This window comes from Ranitomeya imitator, chromosome 5 (genome assembly GCF_032444005.1).
Source record: "Ranitomeya imitator isolate aRanImi1 chromosome 5, aRanImi1.pri, whole genome shotgun sequence".
In the NCBI taxonomy this organism is placed as follows: Eukaryota; Metazoa; Chordata; class Amphibia; order Anura; family Dendrobatidae; genus Ranitomeya; species Ranitomeya imitator.
In genome coordinates this window covers 435,557,490-435,579,461 of record NC_091286.1, presented here as the reverse complement: position 1 = coordinate 435,579,461, position 21,972 = coordinate 435,557,490, and the positions used below count along the sequence as shown (strand labels likewise).

The window sequence follows — 21,972 nt, the reverse complement described above, 5'->3', positions numbered from 1 at the left end:
CCATACACCTTGCACACACCCAGTTCTGCTCCGTACACCTCGTACACACCCGGCTCCGCTCCATACACCTCGTACACACACGGCTCCACTCCATACACCTTACACACCCAGCTCCACTCCGTACACCTCGTACACACACAGCTCTGCTCCATACACCTTACACACCCAGTTCCACTCCGTACACCTCGTACACACACGACTCCGCTAGGTACACCTCGTATACACATGACTCCACTCCATACACCTTGCACACACCCAGTTCCGCTCCATACACCTCATACACACACGGCTCTGCTCCATACACCTTGCACACACCCAGTTCCTCTCTGTGCACCTCGTACACACAGCTCTGCTCCATACACCTTGCACACACCCAGTACCGCTCTGTACACCTCGTACACACACGGCTCCGCTCCGTACACACCCAGCTCCACTCCATACACCTTGCACACACGGCTTCCGCTCTGTACACCTCGTACACACACGGCTCTACTACATCCACACAAACCACTTCTGACCCCACACAAAAACTTACCCTCGTCCAGCACCGAGCACCATAACAACCAGCAGAGTCCTGCACTACAAGGAGGCCCTTGATCATGTGACTTCTGACTCCTCCCCTCCTGTGACCTCTTCACAGGTCCTGTGCGCACAAAGCTGCAGCAGCAATAGCTGTGGTGTGCGGCTCTCTGCGGTGGAGGGGCCCTGCTGTGGGACAAGTGCAGTCCCACCCGAGCCTCCTTGGACTGCCGCATCATCAGGCAACCCGCTGGCGCCCCCCTGTAGGCTGCGCCCGGGGCACATGCCCAGGCTGCCCCCCCCTGGATACGCCACTGCTCAGGCATACCTCCCATTTATATGTTAAAAACTGTCCATTCAATGTTATCTATGGCTGAAAATTGCTCCCTCCAAATTCAGGTGACAGAGTCCCTTTAAGGCCAAATAGATAAGAACATCACCTGGCATCCCACAGGGCTTAATAAGTATCTGTCTAATTAGCATTTACATGATATTCCCTTGGTTCTCATCTTTGAAGATATGTGTAAATTACTGGGTCATTTACATTCTGGACAATTGACATGTAACCTTCTCTGGACTCCATTGAAAGTACATATCTAATATATAATTGCCTAGAATACTACTTCCTGCAATTTGTGCCAACTTCCGTGGCTTTGTCCGGAGCTAATGTCCGGAGCTAATGTCCGGAGCTAATGTCCGGAGATAAGTGACGTCAACAGTGTCCAGTGTCTGATTGGTTGCCGCCTGCTGCGAGCGACCAATCAGAAACGTGCCGTACTGTGACACACTCCGCCCGCCATTTTGGTGTGATTTTTGAATTTTTACCTCACAGCAAGTTTCTACTGCGTGGAGGCGGGCCCAGTGACGTTGCTCTTCAAGCTCCTGCCGAATTTCGTCAAAAAAATGATAATACCATTTACCAAAACTATATATATTTAGTTGTGAAGTGGTTCAGTGACATTTTCACACCAATTTTGAACTTTTGTTTGGTGTTTTCTCCATATACTGCCTATTATTTTTGTTCTTTCTTACAATTATTTATTAATTGTATTATTCTTACATTTGAATAAATAAAGTATATATGGATTCTAGACTCCCGATTCTTTAGAATCGGGCTGCCATCTAGTATATATACAGTGGGGCAAAAAAGTATTTAGTCAGTCAGCAATAGTGCAAGTTCCACCACTTAAAAAGATGAGAGGCGTCTGTAATTTACATCATATGTAGACCTCAACTATGGGAGACAAACTGAGAAAAAAAAATCCAGAAAATCACATTGTCTGTTTTTTTATAATTTTTTTTGCATATTATGGTGGAAAATAAGTATTTGGTCAGAAACAAAATTTCATCTCAATACTTTGTAATATATCCTTTGTTGGCAATGACAGAGGTCAAACGTTTTCTGTAAGTCTTCACAAGGTTGCCATACACTGTTGTTGGTATGTTGGCCCATTCCTCCATGCAGATCTCCTCTAGAGCAGTGATGTTTTTGGCTATTCGCTTGGCAACACGGACTTTCAACTCCCTCCAAAGGTTTTCTATAGGGTTGAGATCTGGAGACTGGCTAGGCCACTCCAGGACCTTGAAATGCTTCTTACGAAGCCACTCCTTCATTGCCCTGGCGGTGTGCTTTGGATCATTGTCATGTTGAAAGACCCAGCCACGTTTCATCTTCAATGCCCTTGCTGATGGAAGGAGGTTTGCACTCAAAATCTCACGATACATGGCCCCATTCATTCTTTCATGTACCCGGATCAGTCGTCCTGGCCCCTTTGCAGAGAAACAGCCCCAAAGCATGATGTTTCCACCACCATCCTTTACAGTAGGTATGGTGTTTGATGGATGCAACTCAGTATTCTTTTTCCTCCAAACACGACAAGTTGTGTTTCTACCAAACAGTTCCAGTTTGGTTTCATCAGACCATAGGACATTCTCCCAAAACTCCTCTGGATCTTCCAAATGCTCTCTAGCAAACTTCAGATGGGCCCAGACATGTACTGGCTTAAGCAGTGGGACACGTCTGGCACTGCAGGATCTGAGTCCATGGTGGCATAGTGTGTTACTTATGGTAGGCCTTGTTACATTGGTCCCAGCTCTCTGCAGTTCATTCACTAGGTCCCCCCGCATGGTTCTGGGATTTTTGCTCACCGTTCTTGGAGATCATTCTGACCCCACGGGGTGGGATTTTGTGTGGAGCCCCAGATCGAGGGAGATTATCAGTGGTCTTGTATGTCTTCCATTTTCTAATTATTGCTCCCACTGTTGATTTCTTCACTCCAAGCTGGTTGGCTATTGCAGATTCAGTCTTCCCAGCCTGGTGCAGGGCTACAATTTTGTTTCTGGTGTCCTTTGACAGCTCTTTGGTCTTCACCATAGTGGAGTTTGGAGTCAGACTGTTTGAGGGTGTGCACAGGTGTCTTTTTATACTGATAACAAGTTTAAACAGGTGCCATTACTACAGGTAATGAGTGGAGGAAAGAGGAGACTCTTAAAGAAGAAGTTACAGGTCTGTGAGAGCCAGAAATCTTGATTGTTTGTTTCTGACCAAATACTTATTTTCCACCATAAAATGCAAAATTTTTTTAAAAAAAACAGACAATGTGATTTTCTGGATTTTTTTTTCTCAGTTTGTCTCCCATAGTTGAGGTCTACCTATGATGTAAATTACAGACGCCTCTCATCTTTTTAAGTGGTGGAACTTGCACTATTGCTGACTGACTAAATACTTTTTTGCCCCACTGTATAATAAAACAAATCAATATCTCTATCATTCGTATTAATTAATTGGAGTGTTGAAATCATTATAAAATTATATCACATACTACACACTATGAGTGCTCAAATCACTTACAATGCCCCTACCACCAAAGCTCACAAAGCCATCAACACAGCTTGACATTAGAATTGTGTCTTCCATCTCTTTCAAATCATCAGGAATAAGTTTTTCTTGTGACATTAATGGAATGAATGAATAGGGTTCAAATCAATTCTTGAAAAGATCAAGTGTTCTTGAGGTGGAGGAGGTGGACTGTACAGAACACTGACTCAAACTAACATTGTTGCTGTTAGAGGTAACATCATCCTGTTGTGACTAAGATGTATTATGTTCATTCCAGAGGCAAAGGAGGGCAATTATTACCTTTGTACAACTTTTGCTGATGCCAGCAGTGCCACTGTTGCTGCTATTGTTAGCGGCTCTAATATTTTTAGTATCTTTTATTTCCCTCTTACACTGCCATGTCAATTGCCAGGACCTATTTTTCATGTACCATTGGACACAATTATAAATTTTACAAAAAAAGTTTGAAAACGCTGCCAAAATATCCAATCAGTCAGAAATCCTCATGCACACATGACAGCCAAAAAGGCTAATGGAACAACAGCACACCCATAGTAAAGGTGTGTATGGTGTCTACTGGTCTAAAATTGACAAATTTAAACAGCTGTGTCAAAACAGACTTGCACATGGTAATGTCTAGATTTAGTGTAATAATTTGTTTTAGCGTTTTTGATAAGCAAATGCAATCCCCCATGCCAAAGAGGACAGTGTAGCAATAAATTCCAAAGACTCATATTCACATTTTCTACATATTCTAGTATTACAGCATGCTTTCATTTAGGCTTTTCTGACCTTATATCCCTACCCTGTAAAAGGCAAAAAAATGGCTACTGATAGCTCATCTTTTAGTGTAAGTGCACACAATAGGCCTGCTACATCACAGTTGTAAAATTTAATAGAAGTCCAAAAGCTGTGCTAAAATTTTACCACTTTTGTCATCTTCATGACAGTTACGCCTAGCCAAATCCATCAAAATGTGTAGATCTGATGCGGGACAGGGCCGTGTGACCGCTGCTCATCAAATTTATGTTGAGAAGCAGCGTTTGCTATGCCACAAATCTTACTTCAGTAGTTCTGGAGTAGGATTTGAGGTGAGTCACACTCAGAGATGTCTGACATTCCTGATTATTGAAGAGGCTTATATCGGTCTTTATGAATTTTGATTATCTGGGTGATGCAATCCTCAGCAATGTGTGAAATGGCACCTGGCTGTTTTTCATGTGAATGAAATTGCAAATTGTTCAAATTTTCTGTGACCTGCGAATTTCAGGAAATTCAACTGAGTTGATTCACAACGACTTCCTTCTCGATATATATGACATAAAACAGACTGCAATGTCAGTGGCCACCATGCTGTGGCATGGGAAAAGGTTCAAATAGGAAAACTGAGTTATGGTTATATTATGTTATATTATGTTGCTCTTACACAATTGATAAAACCACGGAAAAAAACACTTAAATATTGTTTGACCTTTCTTTTCATAGAAATATTTTTTAATGTAATTATTGTTTTGTTTATTTTTACCAGAAGTTACAGAAGTAAAATCACAGTCCTTGGTTCCAGGTGATGTCATTGTTTTGGAAGGAAAAAAGCTTTTCTTGCCATGTGATGCCATTTTAATCAGTGGAGGGTGTACAGTCAACGAAGCAATGTTAACTGGTATGGATATTTTATTATTTTTTCCTTTCTTTGAAATTTTCTGAATTTTGATAGTTGACCTTTTATCCAGTAATTACTTTAAGTTTTTGTAAGGGTAAATTGCCGGACAGTTGAACCTTGAGTGTTTATTGCTTAAGATGTCTTTGCGCACATTAAAGGTTACATTTGGTGACCCACTGTTATTACTTCAATAAAAGAAATTTGAGAGGAGCAAAAAAACTCATTTTTAGTTACAGTTCAGTTCAGTTTTTAGTTACGCCACTTTAGCTTCATTTTTTACATGTGATCGAATTATATTTGTTGAAATGAAGGGTATAAATGTGTTTTGCATTGATTTACTTTATTTACTTTGTTTGTCTCTAATCTGCAAGTATGTGAAACTGTTCACTCTCCATACACAGGAGCCAGAAAATTAATTTACAGATAACTTAAAAATATACCTTTACATGTAATTTCAAGGTGAAAGTGTCCCTGTGACGAAGACACCACTCCCAAATATTGACAATTCCATTCCTTGGATGGAACACTGTGGTGATGACTACAAAAAACATGTTCTTTTTTGTGGAACTGAGGTCATTCAGACCAAAAGAAACAGTCAAGATCTTGTAAAAGCTGTGGTCCTACAGACTGGTTGGTATTTTGGTTATCAAATACTGTATGTATATAGTTTTACAGCTGCAGACAGAGGTTTTGAATTTTTAACAATCACTGTGATAGATTAATAGGGTGGTGCTAAAACACGAGCAGTCATCTGTAATCTATGAGAGAATTTGGCAGCAGATGTTCAATTCATCTGCAACACCACCACACGGAAAATGGAAGGAATGACACAGGGAGGAATTATACAGCTTCCTTCAAAATCATTGGGCAAACCATTTAATGTATGCATGAACCGAGTTCTCTACAGTTAGAGATGCTCTTGCAGTTTCTCACTAAGGGCTCACATCCATCTGAGTAAATAAAATCGCTCCGATGTTGTTCCTGAAAAGTAGGGCAAACGTCATGCGAGTGTTATGGAAGTACAAGACAAATTTTCTCAAGTAGCAACTGCATGACATCCATATGGCATGTGTTTGCAAATCATATGCAATGCACTTTTAAATCAGCTTTTCATACAGTAATTTTCTGCATTTAAAGCTAGCTTTCAAAGTAATAAAGAAATCTTATATATAGATTTAGCTAGAAAGATATCCAGGCAAATTAGAAGCTGCACTTCAAAGCCTTTACTCAGTATGAGTAGAAGCAGCCTTTTTAGCTAGTACAGCCGCCCATGAGTATTCTTGGGAATGATGCAACAAGTTTTTCACACCCTATTTTGGGGATGTTTTGCCATTATTCCCTGCAGATCCTCTCGAGTTCTGTCAGGTTGGATGGTGAACGTTGGTGGAGAGACATTTTCAGGGCCCTCCAGAAATGCCCAATTGGGTTTAGGTCAGGGCTCTGGCTGGGCCAGTCAAGAATGGTAACAGAGTTGTTCTGAAGCCACTCCTTTGTTATTTTTGCTGTGTGCGTGCGTGGTGTGTGTTCACCACGCTATAAGCTGTAGGGCACGAATGTGCTCTATAGGCTCCCAGGTCCTATCCTCAGGCCCATGACCCTTCCCGTTTACCAAATTAAAATTTGGTAACGAGATTTTCACTTGATGCTCAGGGAGCACCTTAAGGCCCCTTCACATTAAGCGACACTGCAGCGATACCGACAACGATCCGGATCGCTGCAGCGTCGCTGTTTGGTCACTGGAGAGCTGTCACACAGACCGCTCTCCAGCGACCAACGATGCCGGTAACCAGGGTAAATATCGGGTAACTAAGCGCAGGGCCGTGCTTAGTAACCCGATGTTTACCCTGGTTACCATCCTAAAAGTAAAAAAAAACAAACACTAGATACTTACCTACCGCTGTCTGTCCTCCAGCGCTGCGCTCTGCTTCTCTGCTCTCCTCCTGTACTGGCTGGGAGCCGGAAAGCAGAGCGGTGACGTCACCGCTCTGCTTTCCGGCTCACAGCCAGTGCAGGAGGAGTGCAGAGCGCAGCGCTGGAGGACAGACAGCGTTAGGTAAGTATCTAGTGTTTTTTTTTTTTTTTACTTTTAGCATGGTAACCAGGGTAAACATCGGGTTACTAAGCGCGGCCCTGCGCTTAGTTACCCGATGTTTACCCTGGTTACCAGTGAAGACATCGCTGGATCGGTGTCACACACGCCGATCCAGCGATGTCAGCAGGAGTCCAGCGACGAAATAAAGTTCTGGACTTTATTCAGCGACCAACGATCTCCCAGCAGGGGCCTGATCGTTGGTCGCTGTCACACATAACGATTTCATTAACGATATCGTTGCTACGTCACAAATAGCAACGATATCGTTAACAATATTGTTATGTGTGAAGGTACCTTTAAGGGTGGGGGGTATCGTCTGATGCATAATTTGATTATGGAGTGCGGACACATTTACCAACCGAATAGGGACAGGGCTGTAGAGCCTGATCAAATGAATGGACCTTGAATGGATCTTAAAGGTTATCTTGGAGGACATATCAGCCATGTCAAAAGATCATCCCCCGATAGCCACTAGACGTGGTTATTTCTCAGAACACCTGGGACACTTATTGGTGTAATGTCCAGCCTGCCTGCAAACAAAGCAGGTCAGTTGGAAGCATACTGGACAGGAATTCGATTCTGGCCTGGAGACCTCCATGGTCTCCACCAGATTGCTCGCTTGAGCTGGAAATTCCAAAGGATTGGCAAAGTTTGGAGCTAACCAAATCCTTGTCTACTCTGGGCTCGCTCCAACCCATGCTCAAAGTGCCGCAGTTCAATGCAGGTCGACAATGATATTAAGCCCTCCAGAGTTGCTGGAATCTCCCTAGTGGCCAAAGCATCCTTCATGTGGTTCCTCTAGAATATATGGGGATAAGGACCTTATCTGTCCACTTCAACTCGGATGCTAAGGTCCGGAAATGGATAGCAAACTGGGTAACCATGGTATAACCCTGGGTTAATGCCAAGAGTTGGAATGCGGCATCATGGGTAACTTGGAGCCTAAAAAAGACCTGTTTCAGAGCGCCTAAAAAATTAGGCACTCTGGACCACCTGGTCTTTACGCTCCCACAGCGGTGTAGCCCACTCCAATGCTCTGTCAACAAGGACACCACAAATCCCATCTTTGCTCGCTTAGATGAAAAACGTGAGGCCAGTAACTCCAGCTGATTCAAGCACTAGTTCATGAATCTCCTGCAAGCCCTGCTGTTCCCCGAAAACTTTTCAGGTAGAGGGAGACATGAGAGAGATGGAACAGAAGTCGAAGCAGAAACCCTTGAGACAGATTCGCTGGCCGCTTGTACCGCTACTGCAGATAGATCCACAGCTGAATTCACCCGCTCATGTGTGGGCAACCTGCCCTCCAGCTGCTGGATAAACCACTGCAGAGGCTGCTCATCTGCTATTACTAGTCAGACCCAAAAGAGGTATGTCGCTAGATATGACCCCTGTTAACCTCACAGGGGAACATAGCGTGCTAACGGGGTAAAGAGCAAACAGTGGTTACACAATCAGCAAATGCACTCAACCAACTCCTCTCTGGAGGTACCGGAATTCTAATGGCTAGATGCCAGCCCTGATTTCACACAATCTCCTCTCCAGAGAATTGGAATTCTAACGGCTTTCTGCCGACCTAGAGCACATGCTGGAAAAGACCACACTGGTGCAATGTCCAATACACTCATGTAAGTATAATGATACTAGCATGCACCTCTGAGAGCCTTTTATATGTTCAGCTCATGTCCACTCAGACAGGACCTTGTTCACTGACCAATCTGGAGCTGCCACATCACCAGAGTAGCTGACAATTGACCACCAATGAGATGCCGCCACATCACAAGCATGCTCCAGTGCGTCCGTTTGTCGCTGCATACCACTAGTTACCATAGACTTGGCTGAAGAACCAGCAGAAACCAGGCGAACAGCTCAAGCGTGAGCAAGACGCTGGCACCGACATCTATGCTCAACAGCACCCACACAGTGGCTGAAGCTGAATGGGAGACCGCAGATGCAGACAAGCCTTGGAATCTACCCTGTGCATCAGGAGAATCCCGGCACCTAACAGTTCCACACTTGGAACGAAACATCACCATCAAAATTGGTCAAAAAAACATTCACAATGTTTGATGTTAAGGTTTGTAGTTGCCTGAGGGGCACGCATTTTCTTTATTTTTGCTATTGCTTGTGCTGCACTATTTTTTACTCTTCTAGTTAGATAGAATGTCACAAGTCCCCTACATATATAAAATTTGCATCATTTAGTGCCTTTCAAGTGGCACTAAAGGGTTTTTAGCCTTTTTAAAACTTAAATAGTCATGAGTGAATACATTAAGCACTATTCGTTACTTGCACGAATAATACGCTATTCGGGCTATTAATTACTCGGCGAGTAATTTCCTTTTCACCTCAGTATGTTCGAGAGACCCACCTTGTTTGGTGCTTTATTTGCAGCCAATGAACATGCTTGGCTTGCTTGCCAATCATAGTTATGCCGATTCCATCTTTGATGTGGCATTACTGTGATTGGTTGGCCTTACAGTGTCATTGGAGATATTTACTCCCTGACGGCGCCATCTTATGCACATTGCAGCAAGAAACAGCATAGTGAGACCGCAGTTTGAGCATAGAGAAAGTGAAAACAGCGTATAGGGAGAGTTTGTGATTACAAAAAGCTCTTTTAAGAGCTACTGTGGGTGAAGATCAGTTTTTTTGCTAGGTTGAGATAGCGTAGGAAGGGATTTAACCCCTTCACGCCGCGGCCCTTTTTCGTTTTAACATTTTTGTTTTTCGCTCCCCTTTTCCAAGAGCCATAACTTTTTTTATTTTTCCATTAATATGGTCATGTGAGGGCTTATTTTTTGTGGGACAAGTTGTATTTTTGAATGACACCATTGGTTTTACCATGATGTGTACTAGAAAACGGTAAAAAAATTCCAAGTGCAATGAAATTGCAAAAAAAGTGCGATCCCACACTTGTTTTTTGTTTGGCTTTTTTGCAAGGTTCACTAACTGCTAAAAATGACCTGATATTGTGATACGGCAGGTCATTACGAGTTCATAGACACCTAACATGTCTAGGTTATTTTTTATCTAAGTGGTGAAAAAAATTAAAAACTTTGCTAAAAAAAAAAAAAAAAAAGCACAATTTTCCGATACCCATAGCGTCTTCATTTTTCGTGATATAAGGTCAGGTGAGGGCTTATTTTTTGCATGCTGAAATGACATTTTTAATGATACAACTTTTGTGCAGATAGGTTCTTTTGATCGCCCTTTATTGCATTTTAATGCAATGTCGCGGCGACCAAGAAAACGTAATTCTGGCGTTTTTAATTTTTTTCTCGCTACGCTGTTTAGCAATCAGGTTAATGCTTTTTTGCATTGATAGATCGGGTGATTCTGAATGCAGCAATACCAAATATGTGTAGGTTTGGTTTTTTTATATCGTTTTATTTTGGATGGGATGAAAGGGGGGTGATTTAAACTTTTATATATTTTTTTTATTTTTTTCATATTTTTAAAAACATTTTTTTTAACTTTTGCCATGCTTCAATAGGCTCCATGGGAGGCTAGAAGATGGCACAACTCGATCAGCTCAGCTGCATAGCAGCGATCATCAGATTGCTGCTATGTAGCTGAATTGCAGGCTTGTTATGAGCGCCGTCCACAGGGTGGCGCTCACAGCAGGCCAGCATCAGTAACCATAGAGGTCTCAAGGACCTCTATGGTTGCCATCCTGATGCATCGCTGACCCCCAATCATATGACTGGGGTCAGCGATCTGCTAATTTCCGGCTGCGTGGCGGAAGCGATAGTTAAATGCCGCTGTCAGCGTTTGACAGCGGCATTTAAAAGGTTAATAGCGGCAGGTGGATCGCGATTCCACCTGCCGCTTTTGTGTGCACATGTCAGCTGTACAGAAAGGCTGATATGTCGCAACTTTGATGTGGGCTCAGCGCCAGGGCCCACATCAAAGGGGGAGACACGACATGCACCATACTAGTACGGAGCATGTCGTGAAGTGGTTAATACGAGGGATAGGGAAAGGCAGGCAGGGTGTTATCATTGCAAGTGCATGCTGCAGATCTCTGCTAGTTTGCATTATGTTTTATAGTTTAGGAACAGACTGTTGGATTAGTGAGAGAAAGGCAGAGCCAAATAATATTAGTTAGTACCAGCATTAACTAAACAAAATTTTTGGAGATACATAATATTCCTGTGTAAAAGCATATAAATATTTTTTTACAGCTAAATAATATTCAACATTCTTTATAAAAAAGCTAATTGCTAAATAATATTCCTCGCCTACTGCTGAAATAGCTAATATTTATCTAGCAGTTGTGCGACTGGCGCAAAATCTGCTGAGCTACGCAAAAGTCACTATTTACCAATAATTTCCCTGAGTCTGCTGTTAGCATGTCTCATAAAGATGATCAAAAATATTTAAAAAAATTATATTGGTTAAATAAATACCAAAACAAAAAGCACAATCAGCCAAAAAAATCCCATAAAATAGGATTATTAATCAACTATAAAAACCATGTAGACAGGGTATAACAGTGTAAACAAGGGGATAGACACACAGCACAAATGACCCTAGCAAAGAAATGGGCACAGACTATACAGATCAACCCGCCTCATATGTATCACCGGGACTTATAACAATGAACAACCCATCGCTATATAGGGATGTGAAAGGACAATGCCATAGCATGGGGCATGTAGCTTAATGAATACATACCCAGTGAATACAGGCAGAAGCGGGGACCTGCGGCTGGGACTGGGATTGTATTGGTTAAATAAATAGCATATGCTTAATCTAGCAGTTGGCGACTGGTGCAAAGCAAGCAAGTGTCACTATTTACAAGTAATTTCCCTGAATCTACTGTTGGCACATAAAGACGATAAAAAATTTGAACTGTTAACACTTTGTAGTCTGACACATATGGCACAGTTTATGTCCAGAGGCCTTGCCTAAGACACTTGTGTGAAAGACATTTTAGGCAAGGCGACACATACCAGGTGCAACTTGTGGGGAATGTCCACCAACTGGGCCATTTTCATGAAACCATCATATCAGCAGGGGCTATCTGTGGGTGTAACTATGATGAAGAGGGAGAAGTTGACCAAGATGAAGAAGGAGTACTTAAGTGACCATACCAGCATCCTTCCTTATTTTTCAGTGCCATTTAACTTTTGGTTGTCCAAGCTGCACATTTGGCCCTACTGCTCACTGTGCACCTTGGAGGTGCTGCCCTCCTGCAAGTGTGTTGTCAGAGCGAGTTTTTACTTTGGTTGGTGCAATCATAACGGATAGGTGCACATGCCTGTCATCTGAAAATGCAGACAGGTTGACTATTCTAAAATTGAACAGGGGCTGGATTTCCTTTGAAATTGTAAGCCCTACGGATCTTAGCAACACAAAGTAAATGTAGCGCAAATGTTCTTTTTTAGAAGTTGTCTTAACGTCCATACCTTACCAACCAAACCCATTTTGTTGATGAAATAAAGTCCTATACTTGCTTCTGCAACAAGTACTTAGTGGTCTTATATGTACAGTTGTGCTCAAAGGTTTACATAACCTGGCAGAATTTTTGCTTTCTTGGTCTTTTTTCAGAAAATATGAATGATAACACCAAAACTTTTTCTCCACTGATTCGTGGTTGGGTGAAGCCATTTTTTGTCAAACTACTGTCTTTTCTCTTTTTAAATCATCATGACAGCCCAAAATATCTAAATGACCCTGGTCAAAAATTCACATACCCCATTCTTAATGCCTTTGCCCCCTCTAACATCAATGACAGCTTGAAGTCTTTTGTGGTAGTTGTGGATGAAGTTTTTTATTTTCTCATTTGAAGTGACTTTAGGGGCCTATAAAACAGAAAATACCCAAAAGTGTCACCATTCTAAAAACTGCACTCCTCAAGGTGTTCAAAATGTCATTCAAGAAGTTAATTAACCCTTCAGAATAACAAATCTGCAGGTGGTTGGGCATCTAGGAAATAGCGACCACAATATTGTACAGTTTCACCTGTCTTTCACTAGGGGGACTTGTCAGGGAGTCACAAAAACACTGAACTTTAGGAAGGCAAAGTTTGACCAGCTTAGAGATGCCCTTAATCTGGTAGACTGGGACAATATCCTCAGAAATAAGAATACAGATATTAAATGGAAAATGTTTAAGAAGATCCTAAATAGGCACTGTAAGCGGTTTATACCTTGTGGGAATAAAAGGACTAGAAATAGGAAAAACCCAATATGGCTAAACAAAGGAGTAAGACAGGCAATTAACAGTAAAAAGAAAGCATTTGCACTACTAAAGCAGGATGGCACCATTGAAGCTCTAAAAAACTATAGGGAGAAAAATACTTTATCTAAAAAACTAATTAAAGCTGCCAAAAAGGAAACAGAGAAGCACATTGCTAAAGAGAGTAAAACGAATCCCAAACTGTTCTTCAACTATATCAATAGTAAAAGAATAAAAACTGAAAATGTAGGCCCCTTAAAAAATAGTGAGGAAAGAATGGTTGTAGATGACGAGGAAAAAGCTAACATATTAAACACCTTCTTCTCCACGGTATTCACGGCGGAAAATGAAATGCTAGGTGAAATCCCAAGAAACAATGAAAACCCTATATTAAGGGTCACCAATCTAACCCAAGAAGAGGTGCGAAACCGGCTAAATAAGATCAAAATAGATAAATCTCCGGGTCCGGATGGCATACACCCACGAGTACTAAGAGAACTAAGTAATGTAATAGATAAAACATTATTTCTTATTTTTAGGGACTCTATAGCGACGGGGTCTGTTCCGCAGGACTGGCGCATAGCAAATGTGGTGCCAATATTCAAAAAGAGCTCTAAAAGTGAACCCGGAAATTATAGGCCAGTAAGTCTAAGTCTAACCTCTATTGTTGGTAAAATATTTGAAGGGTTTCTGAGGGATGTTATTCTGGATTATCTAAATGAGAATAACTGTTTAACTCCATATCAGCATGGGTTTATGAGAAATCGCTCCTGTCAAACCAATTTAATCAGTTTTTATGAAGAGGTAAGCTATAGGCTGGACAACGGTGAGTCATTGGACGTGGTATATCTCGATTTTTCCAAAGCGTTTGATACCGTGCCGCACAAGAGGTTGGTACACAAAATGAGAATGCTTGGTCTGGGGGAAAATGTGTGTAAATGGGTTAGTAACTGGCTTAGTGATAGAAAGCAGAGGGTGGTTATAAATGGTATAGTCTCTAACTGGGTCGCTGTGACCAGTGGGGTACCGCAGGGGTCGGTATTGGGACCTGTTCTCTTCAACATATTCATTAATGATCTGGTAGAAGGTTTACACAGTAAAATATCGATATTTGCAGATGATACAAAACTATGTAAAGCAGTTAATACAAGAGAAGATAGTATTCTGCTACAGATGGATCTGGATAGGTTGGAAACTTGGGCCGAAAGGTGGCAGATGAGGTTTAACAATGATAAATGTAAGGATATACACATGGGAAGAAGGAATCAATATCACCATTACACACTGAACGGGAAACCACTGGGTAAATCTGACAGGGAGAAGGACTTGGGGATCCTAGTTAATGATAAACTTACCTGGAGCAGCCAGTGCCAGGCAGCAGCTGCCAAGGCAAACAGGATCATGGGGTGCATTAAAAGAGGTCTGGATACACATGATGAGAGCATTATACTGCCTCTGTACAAATCCCTAGTTAGACCGCACATGGAGTACTGTGTCCAGTTTTGGGCACCGGTGCTCAGGAAGGATATAATGGAACTAGAGAGAGTACAAAGGAGGGCAACAAAATTTATAAAGGGGATGGGAGAACTACAATACCTAGATAGATTAGCGAAATTAGGATTATTTAGTCTAGAAAAAAGACGACTGAGGGGCGATCTAATAACCATGTATCTAATATATAATTGCCTAGAATACTACTTCCTGCAATTTGTGCCAACTTCCGTGGCTTTGTCCAGAGCTAATGTCCGGAGCTAATGTCCGGAGCTAATGTCCGGAGATAAGTGACGTCAACAGTGTCCAGTGTCTGATTGGTTGCCGCCTGCTGCAAGCGACCAATCAGAAACGTGCCGTACTGTGACACACTCCGCCCGCCATTTTGGTGTGATTTTTGAATTTTTACCTCACAGCAAGTTTCTACTGCGTTGAGGCGGGCCCAGTGACGTTGCTCTTCAAGCTCCTGCCGAATTTCGTCAAAAAAATGATAATACCATTTACCAAAACTATATATATTTAGTTGTGAAGTGGTTCAGTGACATTTTCACACCAATTTTGAACTTTTGTTTGGTGTTTTCTCCATATACTGCCTATTATTTTTGTTCTTTCTTACTATTATTTATTAATTGTATTATTCTTACATTTGAATAAATAAAGTATATATGGATTCTAGACTCCCGATTCTTTAGAATCGGGCTGCCATCCAGTAAGTATATAAGGGGACAATACAAATATCTCGCTGAGGATTTGTTTATACCAAGGAAGGTGACGGGCACAAGGGGGCATTCTTTGCGTCTGGAGGAGAGAAGGTTTTTCCACCAACATAGAAGAGGATTCTTTACTGTTAGGGCAGTGAGAATCTGGAATTGCTTGCCTGAGGAGGTGGTGATGGCGAACTCAGTCGAGGGGTTCAAGAGAGGCCTGGATGTCTTCCTGGAGCAGAACAATATTGTATCATACAATTATTAGGTTCTGTAGAAGGACGTAAATCTGGGGATTTATTATGATGGAATATAGGCTGAACTGGATGGACAAATGTCTTTTTTCGGCCTTACTAACTATGTTATGTTACTATGTTAGGTATTTTACAAAAACTGAACAAATGTGGAAGGTAAAAATTAACATTTAACTTTTTTCACAAAAAATTTACTTTGGACCCAATGTTTTTATTCTCTCAAGGATATCAGGAGAAAATGAACGATATTTGTTGTACAAATTCTCCTGAGTACACCAATACCCCATGTGTGGAGGAAGACCACTCTTTAGGCATGTAGCAGGGCTTAGAAGGGAAGGAGCACTGTTTCATGTTTTGAACGCAAAATTGTGTAGAATCGAGAGTGGATGCATATGTTGCATTTGGAAAGCCACTGATGTGCCAGAACAGTGGAAACCCCCATAAAGTAACCCAATTTTGGTAATCAGACCCCCCATGGAACTTATGTTGATGTTTGTTGAGCACCTTGAACCCCCGTGTGCTTCACATCACATAAGTTTGTTACGTAGAGCTGTAAAAATTAAAAAAATCACATTTTTTTCCTCAAATATCTTTTAGCACCAATTTTTTTTATTTTTAACAAAGGTAGCCGGAAAAAATGTACCCCAAAATTTGTTGTGCATTTTCTCCTCAGTACGCCGATACCCCATGTGTGGAAGAAGCACTGATTCATGTTCTGAATGCAAAATTGGCTGGAATTGAGAATGGGTGCCATGTCGCATTTGGAGAGCCACTGATGTGACTAAACAGTGGAAATCCCCCACAAGTGACCCCATTTTGGAAACTAGCCTCCCAAGGAACTTTTCTAGATTTGTGGTGAGCATCTTGAACCACTAGGTGCTTTACAAAAGTTTATAACAGAGCTAAGAAAATAAAAAATCACATTTTCCCCACAAAATTTTTCTAACAGTCCCCAATTGTTTTACTTTCTCAAGGGTTAAATGAGAACATGGATGCCAAAATTTGTTGTGCAATTTCTCCAGAGTGTGTCAGAGTGTCTCCCAGACGTACATTCAGCTTGTGAGGTTTGTTCTCCTGTGCCTTGAATTCTGTATGCATGATCTGTTGCCTTACCTTGGACTTCGTTCTGGCCATCTGCCTGTCTAACCCCTTCAGCTCTGATCCGTTACCCTCCCAGTACTTTGACCTCTGAACGTTACCTGATTACACTTTTGTCTCTTCCTTCTGTTTATGACGTAACCTCCTGGCTTCTTACCTTTGACTTCTTGACAACTCTGACTCACGGCTTGGCCATGAGAAGCTACTAGCATCACATTACCCATATGGAGAGTCTCGGTAGTGATGGAGTGCTATTTGCCTCCTGGAGAGCAGATTATCCTAGAATAGTTTGTGGACTTCATATACAGAGCCCCGAAGTGCTAGAGAGCAGAATTCGCCCTCCCCAATAGACCCCATTTTGGATATGAAATTACTCTGGACTCAGTCTGGCCTCTGTTCAGCATTGTCGTTCCTTTCAGAGGTGCACAAAACTATGGTGGACCACGTTTTTATGTACACTTAAAAAGACGGGCACCACCAGATCACAGAACCTATGGCATTCACAGTGCTTCCACCTGCCTCATAATAGAGAATCTTCTGCTGGCGGTTCTGTCTGAATCATGTATTGCAGAGATTTATATTGAAACCTCGGTGTAAGCACTTAGTACAGAGCGCGGGAAAAATGTGCACCGAGCCTTACTGCAATCATTGAGAGGCGAAATGAACAAATCCACAACAGAAATGGTTTTATTTTATTTTTTTTACGCCATTCCTCATGCAGTATAAGTGATTAGGTGACTTTATTCTTTGGGTCTTTGGCGTGATTACAGCGATACCAGATTCATATCTGTCTTTTTCATGTTTGGATGCTGTTACACACTAAAAGATGCTTTTTTGCAAGAAGAAGTTCTTGCATCACAACATTTTGAGAGCTATCACTTTTCAATATTTCTGCCTAAAGAGTCATGTTAGGACTTGTTTTTTGCAGGACAAGTTGATGTATTTTATTATTACCATTTTCGGGCACATTACATATTTTGATCGCTTTCGGTTCTGATTATTGTGAAGGCAGAATGAACAAAAGCCAGTAATTCAGAAATGTATTTTTTTATCGTCAGCGTGTGGTAAAATTGTTAAGGTTGCTTTATTCTTCAGGTGAGTATGATTATAGGTAGTGTTGAGCCACCCCTCTAGTGTTCGAGTTCGGTTCGGTTCGTCGAATTGAGGTGTGTTCGACGAATGTTTGTCGAACGTTCGACGAACACCATCGAACCCCATTGAAACCAATGGCAGGCAAACACAAACTCATACAAACACATAGAAAACACATATAAAACACCTTAAAAGGTGTCCAAATGCTGACAAACTGCTCAGAAGACACAACAAACACATGGAAAAGTCACAACTACATATAGTCATGTGAAAAGAAAAGAGGTGGAGGAGTAAAAGGAGGAGGAGACACAGATATAGGCATGTCATGCCCTTCTAAAATCAAGAAAGGCTGGAGTAAAAATCTAAAATCACCCTACCAACACCCAGACGTCGTGACAAAAATTTTTAAAAATAAATATCTTTAGGTAGAATGGCGGAGGGTCCATTCAGAACACTTTCCTTAAAAGACGTAGTGGTATCCCCGTTGGGAGTCGTGCCAAAAAAGGAACCCAATACATTCAGACTAATCCACCATTTGTCATATCCAAGGGGCAGGTCAGTAAACGACAACATTGATGCAGAACCAAGTACAGTGCTGTGTACTGTACCTCCTTTGACGAGGCAATCATGTGGGTCAAGAAATTGGAAAGGGGCACCCTAATGGCCTAAACAGACATCGAGGGGGCGTTCCGGTTACTACCTGTGCCTCCGAATAGCGGCCTCCCATTGGGCTGCTTCTGTGAAGGAGCATACTACATAGATCGCTGTTTGCCCATGGGGTGCTCCATATCTTGCTCACTATTTGAGGCATTTAGTTGCTTCCTTGAATAGGTCGTCATGGACTTTTCTAAGGGGGCACATATTATCCATTACCTCGACGACTTCTTATGCCTGGGCCCAAAAGATTCGCCACAGTGTGAATACACGCGGTAGTCCACCTGTTAGAAGGAGAGAGCTAGAGGGAGAGCGGACACCCCAGAGCTGAGGGGTTAGATTGAGAAAGGAAGAAGGCGGGGTAACTTGCTTCATGGGTGGGGTACTCTGCTGAGTAGCATTAATTGCTACTAGGTCCGAAGTATTGTCTGGGCTAGATGCAGTTAAAAATTAGTCATTAGATAAACAGGTGGTGTAGTTGCTTCATGGGTGGGGTACTCTGCTGAAGAGCACAAAATTCTACTAGGCTCAAAAGGATTTCCTGGGCTAGATGCAGTTAAAAATTAGTAATTAGATAAACAGGCGGTGTAGCTTGCTTCACGGGTGGGGTACTCTGTTGAGTAGCACAAAATGCTGCTAGGCCCAAAAGGATTTTCTGGGCTAGATGCAGTTAAACATTAGTCATTAGATAAACAGGCGGGGCAGCTTGCTTTATGGGTGGGGTACTCTGCTGAGTAGCACAAAATTATACTAGGCCCAAAAGGATTTCCTGCGCTAGATGCAGTTAAAAATTAGTCACTAGTAGTGTTGAGCATTCCGATACTGCAAATATCGGGTATCGGCCAATATTTGCTGTATCGGAATTCCGATACCGAGTTCCGATATTTTTGCGATATCGGAAATCGGAAGTTCCTATAAGTTCCCAGTCATCTTCGGAGTGTGCGGTGCGTATAGTTCCCAGGGTCTGGAGGAGACTCTCCTTCAGGCCCTGGGATCCATATTCATGTAAAAAATAAAGAATACAAATAAAAAATATGGATATACTCACCCCTCCGACGAACTCTGGCTGTCACAGCTGCAAGCGTCTGCCTCCGTTCCTAAGAATGCAGGGAGTGAAGAACCTTCGATGACATCACAGTCAGGTGACCAGTCACCTGACCGCTCACCTGACCGCGACGTAATCGAAGGTCCTTCACTCACTGCATTCTTAGGAATGGAGGCAGACGCTTGCAGCGGTGACAGCCAGGGTTCGTCGGAGGGGTGAGTACTGTATATCCATATTTTTTATTTTTATTCTTTATTTTTTACATGAATATGGATCCCAGGGCCTGAAGGAGAGTTTCCTTTCCTTCAGACCCTGGGAACCATCCAGGATCACTTCCGATATTTGTGTCCCATTGACTTGCATTGGTATCGGGTATCGTATCGGCGATATCCGATATTTTTTGCATATCGGCCGATCCCATCCGATACTTTCAAATATCGAAAGGTATTGCTCAACACTAGTCATTAGATAAACAGGTGGTGTAACTTGCTTCATCGGTGGGGTACTCTGGGCCTAGTAGCAATTTCTGCTACTCAGCAAAGTATTGCCTGGGCTAGATGCAGTTAAAAATTAGTACTTAGATAAACAGGCAGTGTAGCTTGCTTCATGGGTGGGCTACTCTGCTGACTAGCAGACACTGAAGCTTTGGAGCAGACCTCTGAATCCCAGGCCATAGTATGAGTAAACAACTCTGCAGACAACCCCACCACCTGGAATTGACGATGGCAACATCATGTAAAACACAGCGAGGGGACTCCCAAAAAAATTTTTCCCAAAAATTCAGCCACAGACACCACTTAAGTGGCATCAATTTCGCCAGAGTTTTTTTTTAAATGGTTGGTGAGGTGATTTTCAAAAATCATCAAGCTTTTAGTCTCCCCAGGATGACACAGGGGTAGAAAAGTCCTTGCTGATCCAGTATTTGTTCATCTTGATGAACGTTAGTCTGTCTACATTGTCACTGGACAGACGTGTGCGCTTATCTGTCAGCACACCACCAGCAGTGCTGAACACACGTTCAGAGAGAACGCTGGCTGCGGGGCACGACAAGATCTCCAAGGCGTGAGTGGCGAGCTCAGGCCATTTTTCAAGATTGGAAGCCCAAAATGAGCAAGGGTCCAGTTCCATAGTCATGGCATCGATGTTAACTTGGAGATACTCCTGTACCATCCCCTCCAGGTGTTGGCTATGCGTCAGACTTCCTGTCTCCTGTGGCTTTGCAAAGGATGGTGTAAAAAAATCTTTAAACAATTGGAGAAAATTGCTGTTACCACCGAATACGATGTTACTGTTATGGTTTGAGTGATGACTCGATAGTCCCACGGTTGGCAAGTTAGAACTCAGAGATTCACTACGTGCACCACTATTGTTTTGTGGAAAGCAGATGTAAGATTCTGTAACAGTCTCTGCTGATACTCCTGCATGCGTGAATCCTTTTCTATGGCAGGAAATATTTAGGCAAATTTACTTTTGTACTGGGGATCTAAGAGTGTGGCAACCCAGTAGTCGGCATTACTTCGGATTCTGACGATCCGAGGGTCATGTTGCAGATAGTGCAGCAAGAAGGCACTCATGTGTCTTGCGCATCCAGGAGAATCAAGTCCTTGTTGTCTTGGTGGCGGTGAGATGAGAATCATGCTTCCTTCCTCTGCCCTCTCCCCCCAATCTCGCACAACAGGAATTTGATAAAGGTCTCCCTCATCTGATGAGTCTTCCATGCCCAGCACCAGTACATCCTCCACTTCTTCCTCGCCTCCTGCACCTTCCTCAACAGTTTGGCTGCTACCATGCGCCCTTGGTAATCCCTCTCCCCCAGCCTCCAATGCCAGCCGCGTTGGTACTGCCGACCGTCTGGACCTTGGAGATATTATCGCTTCCACATTTGACTTCTCCTGTTCCTCCTCCTCCTCATGTTCCACCACCTGACTCCGAATACTGTATAAGGTGTGCTCCAGCATGTAAATCACTGGAATAGTCATGCTGATAATGGCATCATCAGCACTAAACATCTTCGTCGCTATTTCAAAACTGTGCAGAAGGGTGCATAGGTCCCTGATCTGAGACCACTCCTGCAGCGTGATTTGCCCCACCTCTGGATCTCGATGGCCCAGGCTATACATCATAATGTACTGCACCAGGGCTCATCGGTGCTGCCACAGTCGCTGCAACATGTACAGAGTTGAATTCCACCTTAAGGGCACATTGCATTTCAGCCAGTGAACTGGCAGGCCTAACGACTTCTTTAGAGTTGTAAGTCTTTGAGCTGCGGAATGCGAACGGCGGAAGTGAGCACACAGCGACCATGACCTCTGCAGAAGCCCATCTAGTCCAGGATAGTGGG

General features: G+C 42.6%; 1 protein-coding gene across 2 annotated transcripts in view; it reads left to right on the top strand.

Annotated features, from left to right (window-relative positions):
- Window positions 1–21,972, top strand: part of LOC138638115 (probable cation-transporting ATPase 13A5) — a 371,860-nt gene that overhangs the window by 119,721 nt on the left and 230,167 nt on the right. For both annotated transcript variants that reach the window (XM_069727135.1, XM_069727137.1), the window contains exons 9-10: window positions 4,887–5,018; window positions 5,478–5,648. In XM_069727135.1, the coding sequence (XP_069583236.1) occupies window positions 4,887–5,018; window positions 5,478–5,648 (303 nt within the window). The remainder of the gene's footprint in view (window positions 1–4,886; window positions 5,019–5,477; window positions 5,649–21,972) is intronic.